The following is a 14,120-nucleotide window of genomic DNA, read 5'->3' on the forward strand; positions in this document are numbered from 1 at the left end:
TTCAAACGTTCTACATCTATATTATATTGTGTATAACGCAGAAATTCTTTTATATAGAACCCTCCTCGCCGATAACTCATCTATATTACTTCTTCCCTGTCTGCGAGCCATTAAAGAATCATGATTTCCTTCGCGCCACATTCTCCCATGAATTACTCGTGCTTAAATGTCACACCTAATTTGCTTCAATTACGCAGACAAGAATGCTTGCCAGCTATTTATGCAAAGAATAAAAATTCCGAGGTATTTTATATACTTCTTAAAATTACAAGATTATTTTAATTAATAATAATTATAATAAAATATTATAATTTGTATTATATTATAGTAACATTATTAATAATAATATTTTTTAATCATAGCGTGCATGTATTCTGCATATTTTTTCACACTATACTATTTTCACGTACTATGTAAAAAAAGACTAGAAATTAATTCGCTGAAAATGATTTACTCAGATTAGATGAGCGGAATATATGGTTCGAGTCTTATTTTGCTCAAAAATGGTGTAAATTTATGCAGATCAATATGAGCCACAGCATCCGGTAACTCGTTCAACACTATAATCTTTTTATCTACATCTAATGTACTCGGAATTCGCTACGAATAGAAAGCAATAGCATCGAGGGCAGCGGGATAAAATAAATCGAGGGAGGATATTTATTTCGATCGCTTGTCCCTCCCGAAATAGGGTGCGCCTTATTTGCGTCGTTTCACCGAGACCGCGGAAAAGAGCGACGAAGGCGTGAATTACGAAGAAGGCGCGAGGAGAAAGGGGGATCTTTTCGTCTTCTCTTCCCCGAGAAACACCCCATAAATCTGACCGGGCTGACTGGTGGTCGGGCGTCTCTCTATCCCGAAGCACGATGTAGACAGAATCTCGACTTACGCCCCGGCATCGACCGCGGCAGCGAGTCCGTAAATCAGTTCGCGGACGAGTTTCCCCCCCCCGTCGTGTCGGTTTCGCGGTGAAACATGCTACGCGGCCTTAAAAGCCTCTCTGGCGTCTTCGCGAAATTTGTACTATTGCGAATTGCAACGGTGGAAAGTTGAACGACGATTCTCGTAGTTCTCATTTGTTTCTATACATGCTGCGAGGATAATTTGAAATTTGTAAACGAAGAGCTCGTATTCGATCAAGGTATCTACTTAAATTTTATAAAAATATTCCCTGAGAAAATTCCTGAATTTTTGAGGAATTTTTGTTCAAAATTTCATATAAAGAGAATTTTCATTGCAATTTTCTAAAATAAATTTTTTTTATTTTATACGTTATTTGTTTTTTTTTTGTTTTTTTTTTACTCATTTTTGTTCAAAGTTTTTGTTCAAACTTCATATAAAGAGGATTTTTATTGCAATTTGCAAAAATAAAATTTTTTATTATATACGTTGTGTGTTTTTTTTATTCATATAAAGGAAAAATACAAATTTTCTCTGAAAATCCCCGAATTTTCGACAAGTATTTTTGTTCAAAATTCTAAATAAAGAGGCTTTCTATTACAATTTTCAAAAATAAATTTTTGTTATTGTGTGCATTGTTTTTCATTCATATAAAGGAAAAATACATAGAGCCACTTGAGTTTCAAATGCAGATTTGTAAATATACTGAATAGCTTTCATAAGATAAACATTGCATAACATTTTCTTTTTTTATCATTAAAAATTGCAATAAAAATATCTATTATGTATTAAAAATTTATTAAAACATTGGATATAAATAGATATATATTCATAATACATTTTAATATAATTCACATTTTAATTTTTCACATAATTCACAACTTGATTTATCGGCAAATTGCCAACTGTTTATGAATGTAGGAGCAAAATTATCGAAAAAAAATTCATTCAAAATTAAATTTTAAAAATTCACAATTACATAAAAATTAATTTTTTAAAATCTAAAAAAATTGTCACAGAAATTCTCTAATTTTTCTAGATACAAAATAAATCTCTGAGAATTCCAAGCTTTCCGTGTTTTTCTAGGAAGTAGACACCCTTATAGAAATACCGATATGTCGACACATCGATAAAAGATCGTCTCTCACGTCCTTCGGCCCGGTTTCGGCAAAGGCTTAACACACCGTTAGCAGATAGTAGACAAGATCTGGCTTCAACTTGCTGAGGTGAATCTTCATTTTCGACGCTGCCAGCCGTGCCACGCACGACGGAGCTGGTTCCTTGGTAATTATTAGTCCATCAGCATCTCCCGATGGCCACATGGCCGTGTGAGAGAGAGCCCGAGAGCCGAGAGCGCTGGTCCCAGCGCGGACCATCTTCGCTACGCGAGGCCGCCCTGTCATTATCCGCCCCCGTAAGGCCCCTAGGCCCCATTTCCCTTTCAACCCCATGGCCCGTCTCTGCCAATCAACGATCCATCATCGAGAGACCCAGCGTAGACCGGCCATAGGTCGATCCATCGCGCCGATCATCGAGGACGCGTCACGATCGGTAGTCGATCGGCGCTAATCAATTTTTTTCGACAACGCGGAATATCCATACATTAGTGTCGGATTAAGCCGGGATATTTCGTCCGCCGTTAATATTCCGGATCAACGATTCATCCTGGGGAACGTGCTACGTGCCCGGGATTCACGTCAAGTTTCCGGCCGCGGTAAATTCAAAGAAACGCTCTCGTGCGAGAAAACGGGGGAAACTCGATAGCTACTAGGCACACACGACTGGCCCTCTCGGCCCCAACACGCCATTTGTCCTTGCCGCGAGCGTTAACGCCCGTCTTTGGTTCGGTTCATTGTAAAACATCCCTTTTCGCACCCTCTTTCCCTCTCGCCTCCCTGGCCCGCTCCTCCATCCTCCCTTCCCAACCTCGCGATACGCAAGGGCGTGGGCGGGTCGCACCTTTTGTACGTCGGTGGCACGCGATGTACGCATAATCGCCAGGACTCGTGGCCGATAACGCGCTCCCTTCCCGTTCCGCGAACCTATTCCTATTTCTCACCTCTCTACGGAGTCTCATCAGTCTATCGATTATCCTGGACGCGTCTATCTCGGGGGTACCATCTAACGTAAATACTATCCGGGCGATGCGATGATAACGAAATCACGCTGACCAGATGGTGGTTACTTTATAATGGGCGATACATCAACGAAAATTGTCAAGAACATGACAGAAGTGTGCGCATTAATGTTATTATGTATACATTATTTGTATCTATCTTATTTGAGCGGTTTAAAAGAATTGAAGCAGACGTGTTATTTAAATTAAACGATATATTATAATTAACGCGCGAAAAGAATTTTATTAATCGGGTCAGAAATCTTATTTTACGGACACAAATTTGTGAAATGTTTCATGCAAATAGAAAATTCAGTATCAATGTTTCTGTCGTTAAAGAGCAGATGCTTATAATAATAATTAGATAAAACTTTATAATAGAAAAAATATTTCTATTCTTATTATGACTTTAAAATTCTTATAATAATTTTAAGAGCGACATTTTAATTTGATTACAAAAGTTTTTGACTCGAGTAAAAATAATAATTAAAAATGCATGTCAAGTATACTTAATGAATAAAATTGTAAATGTTTTTTCATTCAAAAGAAAATTTGGTATTTTTTAAATTCTATAATAATACTAAACAGTTTTATTATATTAAATTGCAAGTATAATCTAGTTGTATTCTCTTATCTTTTTTATTCATGCTCCAAAAAAATTAAAAACAAACTGGATTAGCTACGTCAAAAGTTAATAAATCTAATAAATTTCGAAATTTATAAATTTGATATTGTAAGGCACTTTCAGTCTTTTCTTCTAAGATAATTTTATAAAATTAATAATAACGTTTTTATGAGTTAAAATAAAGATTTTTGCCCTGTAGAGTCAAAATTTTTATTTTTATGAATTTTTATATACACACTTTTTTATCACACACTCTCTCTATCAACAAGTTTGTTCGATACAAGATGACATTTACGACTTTGCGATTAAATTATATCGCATTTCAAAGTTCTAGGACATTTAATTATAGATTTTACTATAAGGATTTGGTTAGTATTTTCTGGTTGAATCTATAAAATTTCTTGTTACATTAATTTCTTTGCTTGCTGCTAGACGGCAAGCTACTCTTAATTTAACTCGTATTCGATATTTACCATGAAATGTATATAAAGAATTAGTATTAACATTAAATCCAAAGTATATTATTTTTCTCTTACAAGCCAGTAGTGCCAGAAAGAGGACGCTAGCTTTCTGATTGTATGTATTTGAGCTGCATCCTTTTTTCGCATCACTGTTTATCAATCTAATTTCTAGCAAACTGAATTTAAAATAATTTATTCAATAATTTGGATTGAATTTATCCAATAATCTTGTTGGAATTCGGAATATTAAACAGACTTTTGAGATTAGATGGAAAAAATTTTAGACGACTTGGTGCTGGCGAGTTTAGTATTATTAACCAGAAAATTTGGTAAATTTAACAGGAAGAAATTAATGAGATTCATCTGATAATTCCTACAAGAATTCTGGTTCGTCCATTTTCCAACAGACATACTGGTTGAATCTACCAGAATTCTAATTAAAGCAACCAGATTTTTTTCTCAGTGTAGACTTGTCAACTTTTGACAATCAGCTGATCCGTCCAGGTCGACCTTAAGTGCCCGTTATTGAGTGGCCCTCTTTGCCTGTACTTCCATTCTCTTCCGGCAAACTCCGCGTGACATGTCACCAAGCTCTATTCGAAAGTTATCGCATCTAAATTGCCCGGGAATCTCGATCGGGACTAGAGCGATCGTTCGCCCGTTGCCCACTCGGCTCCGGCCGAGAATGGTTATGAATGGACCACAATTAGCCGGTCTGCTCGCCGTAGTGGCGCCGTACCACGCCACGGACTTCTTCCATTATGGAAAATTAGGTCCTAATGCGACCTCGACCCGTCGCTCTCGTCTCCATCGTAGCCATTGGCGTAGGAAGGAAGGTGAAACGGAAGACACTTGCACATTTGCAACGAAAGGCTCTCTTTCAGGATATGCGCGTATCTCTCAGATACTTGAGGGAATTTAAATTTCACGACTTACATAAACAAAACTCTCGGCGGATCTTTTTTCGTGGCAAAATTAAATTATCGTACGTTTGATCTTCCGCGTTAAATTTTTAAGATAAGTCCGGCTACAAATTATGCCAATTATAAAATTCTTAGCAACCGGTTGCTAATTTCTTACGATGCGGTTTTATGGGCACGATTTAATCACAATCACGACGCGCCGCTATAAAGCGGCTCGTATTATTTGCTACGTGACGCCAAGAGAAAGTATGGTAGCCTAATGACAATTGTCGCTTTAATTCTCTTGGATTATTGATGACAAAATGTATCTCTAGTATAAAAAATATAATCAACGCAGTTAATTACGGAACCAAGATGCGTAAACATGTGCCTGATAGTAATTATACACATGTTATACTTTCATTATATCTCATATAAAAATTATCGCGAGTGTTTCTCGTAAAGCATCCCGCTCTTTATCATCATTATATCCTCATAACATAAACATCGTATATCTAAATGACGGATCACTTTTTTAGAATTTTTAAAACAGAATAATATGTGATAAATAACTTTATAATAAAATAAATAAATAATTTTATAATAAAAATACTACTTTTTCTCTGAAGAAGCTTTTTTTAAATGTAAAATAAAATTTTATGTTTACCGTTTGTTTACTCAAAAATTAAAACGGCCTTATTTGCCATTAAATACGCCATTGATTGTGAGAAAATGTTTCTTCAACCGTGTTTCGCTTTACGAGGCTTTACGAGAAGTCGATATATGTATTTAACATTTGAAATTCAAACCGCGCGATTAAAATCGCATTAGGTTCTTTCGCGTTTTCGCGGTCCTCCTTAGGTAACTCCTTACGTTACGATTTTAATAGGTGCCCGTATAGCTGCACTCGGGCTTATAACGTCTCCTTGTAAGTCATTTCGCAAAAAAAGCATGAATAACTTGGACTCATTATTACCTATTTTTTTATATATATTATATGTGTTCGATAAAACTATAATTCACGTAGATTGGCATGATAGGTATCGCTATTAGATCATGATCATTTTGATTTGCACAATTTACGATGTGAAAAATTGCATGCAAATATTTAATTCAACTATATATCAGATATACGATCGAATATTGCGAATATTGTTGATAAATGCGCTTGCTAATACAAATATAAATTTTTTAAATACTGGAATATTTTTCGAAATAGAATCAACACGATTCGATCGTTAATTTAACATTATCATATTAAATAATTCAATATTATTATTATTGATAAAATCTACTGCTATTGCGGTGCGTGGACAAATAATAATATCAATTTATCTACCCATAACTGTCGTAGTGCACAGCAAGAAATAGCGTGAGCGTTTGAAATGTATTTGCAAAAATTATGTTGTAACGCGTGAATGCACACGAGTCGATGCCGGAATACATTAAATGTGATGGAATGAGATAAATAAAATAAATTAGAAAACAGCTTATATCACTTGTGATGAAAAAAAGATAACAACCTAATTATGATACACAATTATATATTTTTGAATATAATTATGTCCATATACGATAGATTCGATTTATAGAAACATACACGAAAAAATGAAGCAATGAGATATATTAAAGTTAAATAATTGTGATAAATTTAAGAAGTTTACGTTGCTAATGGCATTAAATAAAAAAATGTATATCATATATATATATATATATATATATATATATATATATATATATGTATATATATATATACAGGGTGTCCCAAAACTCATAATCAATCTTTTAAAGACAGATTCCTGGGATCATTTGGAGACGATTTTTCTTCAGCGAAAATGTCGATAAAGGCTATCATTTTTTGCATGTTCCCAATTTTTGTCATCATATATCTTTGCAATTAAGCCTTAAATTAAAACTTAAAGTAAACTTTAAAGTAAACTCTATCTAAAATTAATTGAAGAATGTGGTTTTGTTAATATTTTATTTCTACAAAGCTTAGTTTACGAAAAACCCCTTATTTCCAATCACTTATAATTCGAAAATTATTAGTGCCTCGACATTTTCGTTGAGGAAAAATCGTCTTCAGATGATCTCAGGAATCTGTCTTTGAAAGATTGATTATGAGTTTCGGGACACCATGTATATATATATATATATATATATATATATATATATATATATCGACGATTATATATTTAAAAAAACGTAAGTTAATAGCTTGAATCAAATGGAAATAATCGAAATCAAACTCTACTTATTATGGATCTAAATCTGAAGCAAGGGAAAATTTATATCGAATTTTTCCAATGTAATATATGCAAATTTGCACATTTAACTAAGTAATTTATTGTGAAATGTTAATATAATTGCTCGAAATTTATTAAATTTTTTTATAAATTTCATTAAAATTTTTATATATATTTGTAATAAAATAATATAGATCTCTACATAGAAAAAAAATAAATCAAAATTTATATACTTAAACTAATGTGTTCATTGTTTTGTATATACGCAACAATTTATAATCTTCTTAGAAGAATTTAATAATTTTAAATTTCAACAATATTATAGTCTCACTTTAATATTATAATATAATTGCCATCTCAAGAATATATAATTATTTAATTCTACTTTAAGAAAATTATAATCTTTGATTTAAAAATGTTATATTCTATCTAACATTGTTTCTTTTCCATTCAAGAAAATTAAATCTTAAATCGTAAGAATATATTTTTCTCGATTGAAGTATATAAAATGGCTTCATTCAAGTAAGCAATTATTCAAGCAATTATATTTTTCTTTAATTAACGCAATATAATCTCATTTCAAGATTTCCATGTTAAAACTAAATATGTTTTCAAAACAAGAATGCTCTTCTTTTCTGTGTAAGTAATAATTTTGTGAACTTTTCAAAACATTTTCAATCTACGAATTTTGTGAATCATACTATATATTAAAATTATATTATATATTTCAATTTGACTTCACTGGAATATATAACAATAAGTTATAATCTCAAATAACATACATTTTTTCTTCGCGCTTAAATACATACGTATTTGTAACGAAGATTACGTTTGTGAAAATACATAGAATCATATGTAATTTGAACGGAATACGGACGTACATAAGATGCAAAATTATATGGAATTACAATCAAAGTATACATATATATTCTAAATCACGGTTGAAGAAAAAAAAAACCTCTCTTCTCGCCAGCTTTCGCTATAAAATTCAATCCTCGCGTATCTCGCTTTATTTACATCAGCGACAGAAATAAATCCCATTAAGAGCACGATCGGCGGGAAAGGCGGCGGTACGAAACAATTTGCATGTAATTTCCTGAACGCGCGACGCATTAAAAATAATCCCCAGCGAGCGAATAGCAAGTCCGCGACATTTAAAAAGCGATTACCACGGGACGTAATAAAAGTCGTCGAACGGTATTGCGTAAGCGGTTTAAAACTCCCTCTAATACACCCAAGAAGTGTCCTCGTCCTTTTACCACCCTCGTACCCGCGCACTCGACGCGTATGTGTCTCATGCGAACGGGGTCCAGAATTTTTACGCCACCTTCGAGCCTACGTCTCCACGGAGCATCGTATCGGTATTTAAATAACGACGGCGCGTGGTATGTATACCGTTATGTCAAACTGCGGGCTCGCGCTACGACTCCGGGTCACGTAAAAGGGAAGAGGAAGGGGAAGGAAGCGCGAGGGTAAACGACGAAGGTGGAGGAGAGAGGAGGCCGAGAACCCCCTTCTACACGTCGGGAGGACACCGCCAAAGTCACCGCCGCGCGTGCCCCTTCCAGCAACGACGACGACGACAGACGACGAGCTGCGCGCGCATCTCCCGCCTGAGTTGTCCAAGCGAGGGCGCGGGGGTGGGGGGAGGGGAGGGACCTCGCGGAGGGGATCGCCAACGCGACAGAGAGCTGGTCGCGAGGAAGCTCGGTCCGGTGGTAACCGAGAGAACCCGCGGAGAGGGAATCTCGCGAGGAGAGATCGCCCTTTCGGCGGGGAGGGGAGCGGGAGGAGGTATAAATAAAGTCGAGGAAACTGGGGTACGGGCACGTAGGCGGTGATGGGCGGCGACGGGGATTCCTACGGGGAGCCCGCCCCGACAGACCCGGCCCCTTTTTTGCCCGGGGGCTGCCAAGTCCTGGGACGCGGCGCTCTTTCCCTACCACGCATATCCCCGTCTGGTCGAGACCAAGTCGTTCGACCGGTCGGCAGTCTGTCACGGGGCGAAGAACGGGAACCACACACACGGTGAATAAAGCCCGGGCGCCTTTACCCGCGGGAGAGAGAGGTTTTTTTTAACTCGAGCGACGTCGGAGTAACGTCACCGGATCGTTCGCGATCACCTCGAGTGTAGTGCGCGAGAAGCTGAGGAAGAGGGAGAGGCAGGACTTAAATTCCGTGTGACGTTTTGAGGCCGCGGTGTGCGAATTCCCGCGGGCCACCCCCGGGGCTGCGACACCCTTCGAGTCAACGTCGAGATGCTGACCGACATGACACCGGCAGCGGCTGGCCAACTCTATCCCCAGCTACAGTCTATCGCGAAGTCGCCGGTGCACGGTCACGTGGTGAGTCTTGATATTTTTGTTTCCTCGACATCGGCACCCGTGCATCTTCTTCCTTCCGCCGATGTCCTGAGATGGCTCACCATCCGACGATCCGCCCTTTCTCCCGTCGTGTAAACTTCAGCACGTGTGACGAGTTTGCATCCACTGTCGCGAAAAGGAGGCCTTTGACACGTCAGTGAAAGGGACCCCCGTCGCGGTGGATTAATTTCTCGGTCGAGTTAGAAGGAATTATCCTTTCGGAGCGAGGCCGGTCTCTCGAGTTTCATCTAGACGCCCCCGTTAATCCCGGATAGAGATCTTAATCCTGGCAGGTAGGAGCAACGTATCGACGACGTCGAGAACCCTGCTACCGTCGGATTCTCGACACCTTCGATAAGATCGCCGATTCTTATAGAGGTGTCCTGACGACCATTTTGGACACCGACATTTTAAACGCCAGGATAAATGTCAGTCTTCACCTCCGACCGATCGATTTCGGACGTTAAACGTCTCGCACGTCACGAAGGGGATTGTTTAAATCGAGCTCGATGTCGACGTAAAATGATCAATAAACGTTGCATGTAACTTGAAGTGAATATGCACAACTGTGGATATTAAATAGATAATATTTATTGCCATTATTATCGACAATTTGATCATTCGCACGCGCGAGTAAGAAAAATAATTTATTTAATATATAATTATACGTGTTGATATTTTTTCTCCATTCGTGCACTATATGATTACAAGTGATAGATGAGAGGATTGATTAATGTCTGTATAGTACACGATATTTAATTATTTATACGATAATTATTTATGATCTAATGTATTAGATATAACGATACAGCTATCTGAGTTAATAAAACCAAGAATTATTCGTCTCTATATGAATTTAATAGGACGCGAGGACTAATCATAATATTGATCATTATTTCATAAAATAATATAGGCTAATCTTCAATTATGAGCTATTATTTATTAAAAATTTATCAGATAATTTCTTGCTGACGGAATCAAATTTATTTATGCAATCAATTTTAATACTATAAATTAGACTACCTTAATTAACTGCATTATTTAATACTGCATTATTTAATGAATCAGAAACATGTGTTTTATTCAATTTATTTATTGCTATAAATTTCAACTATTTTATCTAACAGTTAAAGAGTTTGATAACACAAAAAATAAAAGTAGAAATATTTTGAAAATATCAAGCATTTGTGAATAGCTTTGTATTTTATTTATGCAAGCGCGAAGTAACTTTGACGTATACTTTATGAAGTAAGAATGTATAATTAATATTAAAAAGTGCCAACAAGTGAGAAGATTTATTATCGCGATCGGAAAAGTTTTGCGACATACGTGAATACCTTATAAAGGTTAAAGCGTCTTTTATACACTTGAAAAACATACTTAAATGGAAAAAAAGTTGTAAAATTTTAATCGTCATTAATCAGCGTGAATCTTCAATCTTACGAATAAAGGCAAGAAATCTCGATTTATGACAGCTGAACGAGATGGATCTCTCATACGTCATGCCAATTCGGCAATTCGGTTTTTTATCGGACTACTTTACGGATCAAACTCGAAGAATATCGGAGATAATCCGACAACGATAAGCTCTCGATGTATATCCTTCGGCTTTTGCGAGCGTAGCCGGGCAACACATGTTCGCTTCTCGAAGCTCTTTATTTTATGACTCGGCAGGAAGGACGACGGCGAGCCCCGCGAGATGATTTACGAGTCGACGTAAAAAAGTAATTAAATCCCTGCCGTCAAAAAGGAAGGCGCGCGCGCGCGAGTATTAATTAAGTCAGGCGGAAAGTCCCCTTCCCGCGCGTCGCCTCTCGAATATTAATGTCGGCGAAAAGTCGCGTATCCGTCCGTGGACACTTCGCGGGATCGTTCTCGACAACGTCCTTCGGGCCGACCCGGCTTCCGGTCCGGTCTTTTTGCGGCCTCTCGTTACTCGAGGTTGACTCGCTGTTTGTTTCTCTTCGCTCGCGCCAACCTGTTTCGCGTGATTCTCATTCAGATCTCTCTTCGTGTCGCGAGTGGCTTTTGCATCGCGTGAGATTATTATTCATAGGCGATGTCGTCGATCCAGGGATCAGGGATCCCAGGGAGACGTTCACGTTGCCGGAGAAAAAGAAGCTGAATCGCGGAAGATTGAGTAAATCTATTCCAGGAGAGATTATTCTCCCTTTCTCGAAATAAAAAGCACACAGGGTGTTCCGGGAAAACCGATGGACTTCCATATTCTAAGGTCAATCTAAGCAAGAAAGTTTATGTACACTATAGACGAAATTGGTCAAGCATGAAGTTATCGGTTATCGAGTATGAAGAATTTATTCTCTCGGAACACCCTGTATATCGAACATTGGAGATCAATTTTTCAGTTACTAGGTAATAGGCGAACTTGCGAAGGCACTTTTGGAGTTTTTCCAATGTTCGTCCCAAGCAAGGAGAACGTGTGACTGGGGTTTCGTCGAAGTAAATCGAGAGATGTCCCGTTTTCTAAACTTCTTTCGCCCCGGATCCGAATGTATCGAGTGTCCCTCGTACAATGGTCCTTGCGCAAGGTTCTCAGGGCTCAAAAGGAGCTGCTCCTACCTGTGTATCCGAGGAGCCAATTATTTGTCCGATCTCTTTTGTGCGCCGGTGGAATCCACTTGACAGGATGCGTGGGATGGAAACGCGATGCCTACTTCCTCTCGTCACCCGATCCCGCCAATAAGAAGATACTCGCGTCCACGTAAGGGTCTCGTCTCTTTGTTTCTTTCTCTCGCCCCGTTTCTTACATCGTCAATGGGGATCGCCCAAAAGACCGTCGAACTCCTTGACGATGCCTCTTCCTGAATGGGACGCGATATCTCCGAGTTGAGATTAATACGCTCGACTTGAGATATAGAGGCAAATTTATTTGTCGTTTACACGCATATATACACTGAGAAAAATCGTTTGATAAGACTCGATTTTTTATAACTAGAACGTTTAATAGATTTTACTATAAGAATTTGATTAGTATTTTCTACAAAATTTAAATTTTCTTAAATAATATTTTCTTCCTATTTAATATTAAATAATATTTTCTATAAAATTTAAATTTTCTTAAATCTATAAAATTTTTTGTTGCATTAACTTCTTTGCTTGCCGCCTAGCGGCAAGCCACTTTTAACTTTACTCGTATTAAATATTTGCCATGAAATGTATATAAAGCATTAATATTAATATTAAATCCAAGGTATATTTGTTTGAGCTGCATCCTCTTCTTGCATCACTGTTTATCAGTTTAATTTTTAACAAACTGAATTTAAAATAATTTATTCAATAATCTGGATTGAATTTATCCAATAATCTTGTTGGAATTCAGAATATTAAACAGACTTTTGAGATTAGATAGAAAAAATTTTATACGACTTGGTACTGGCGAGTTTAGTATTATTAAAAATAATAAAGATATAAGACTCGAAATATAAAATTAACAAACTAGTTTCAATAGCAATACGAGTCGAGCGTCGATGTTATGACACATTTATTTATTTATTATACAAAAACAGGCATGAAACAAATAAAAATAAAAATAAAATTAAACGAAGGAATAGCGAATAAAAATTTTACTTTGTTATATTTTTACTTTGTTATATTTTTACCACATCATCACATTTGCGCTGAAGATGACCCAAAAATAAGCTCGAAACGTTCGCTATTCCTTCGTTTAATTTTATTTTTATTGTTATTTGTTTCATGCCTTTTTTTGTATAATAAATAAATAAATGTGTCATAACATCGACGCTCGATTCGTATTGCTATTGAAACTAGTTTGTTAATTTAGTATTATTAACCAGAAAATTTGATAAATTTAACAGGAAGAAATTGATCAGATTCATCTGGTAATTCCTACAAAAATTCTGGTGCGTCCATTTTCCAACAGACATACTGGTTGATTCTACCAGAATTCTAATTAATGCAACCAGATTTTTATCTCAGTGTAGTTTCCAAGATTCTTAGATTCAACGAGGATATCATCAACAACCTTCCCTAGTTTCCAAGTATGATGTATGGCTCGTTCATAAACTTTCCGAGCGTGGTGAGTTCGAAAATGTGACTTACTCGAGAGAACCTAACCTAAGCTAAAATTTCGATTAATTTTTCACAAAATCGGCAGTGATAAATTTATTCGAGCGCGATAACCATCGGGGAAAGAGAAAGAAGAAAATACGTCAAGTATTTATTTATAAAAGAGTATAAAGATACGTTCTTCTTACTGCTCCAATGTCATGCATTAATAAACGTGGCACACGCAAAACGGCACCGTCGCTCTCTCGTCACGCGTTCAAGCTATACATAAAACTACCTACAAACTTCAACGGAGAGAGTTTTCTTCGCAAAGTTATACGTCGGCACGCTACGCTGAAAAGACGCGAATCCGCGGGAAACCGGCAAACGTGTCACGCTACGAGCCACTCGTCGCGATGCGGAGGCGGCCGTTTTTCCCAGCGATCGATTCCGGCGTGTCATTAACAATTAATGCTTCGAT

The 14,120-nt window shown here is 37.0% G+C and overlaps 1 protein-coding gene across 4 annotated transcripts in view; it reads left to right on the forward strand.

The window, feature by feature from the left end:
- LOC112638738 (transcription factor Sp9-like) overlaps nucleotides 1-14,120 on the forward strand; it is a 147,091-nt gene that overhangs the window by 91,496 nt on the left and 41,475 nt on the right. Inside the window, exon 1 of one of the 4 annotated variants that reach the window (XM_025410928.1) lies at nucleotides 9,214-9,595. The exons of the other annotated variants lie outside the window; for them this stretch is intronic. Coding sequence (XP_025266713.1) covers nucleotides 9,509-9,595 — 87 coding nt within the window. The 5' untranslated portion in view covers nucleotides 9,214-9,508. Of the gene's footprint in view, nucleotides 1-9,213; nucleotides 9,596-14,120 lie in introns of those variants that run through there. 4 annotated transcript variants of the gene reach the window in all.

Source organism: Camponotus floridanus, unplaced genomic scaffold (genome assembly GCF_003227725.1).
Source record: "Camponotus floridanus strain SB8 unplaced genomic scaffold, Cflo_v7.5 scaffold36, whole genome shotgun sequence".
Classification (NCBI taxonomy): domain Eukaryota; kingdom Metazoa; phylum Arthropoda; class Insecta; order Hymenoptera; family Formicidae; genus Camponotus; species Camponotus floridanus.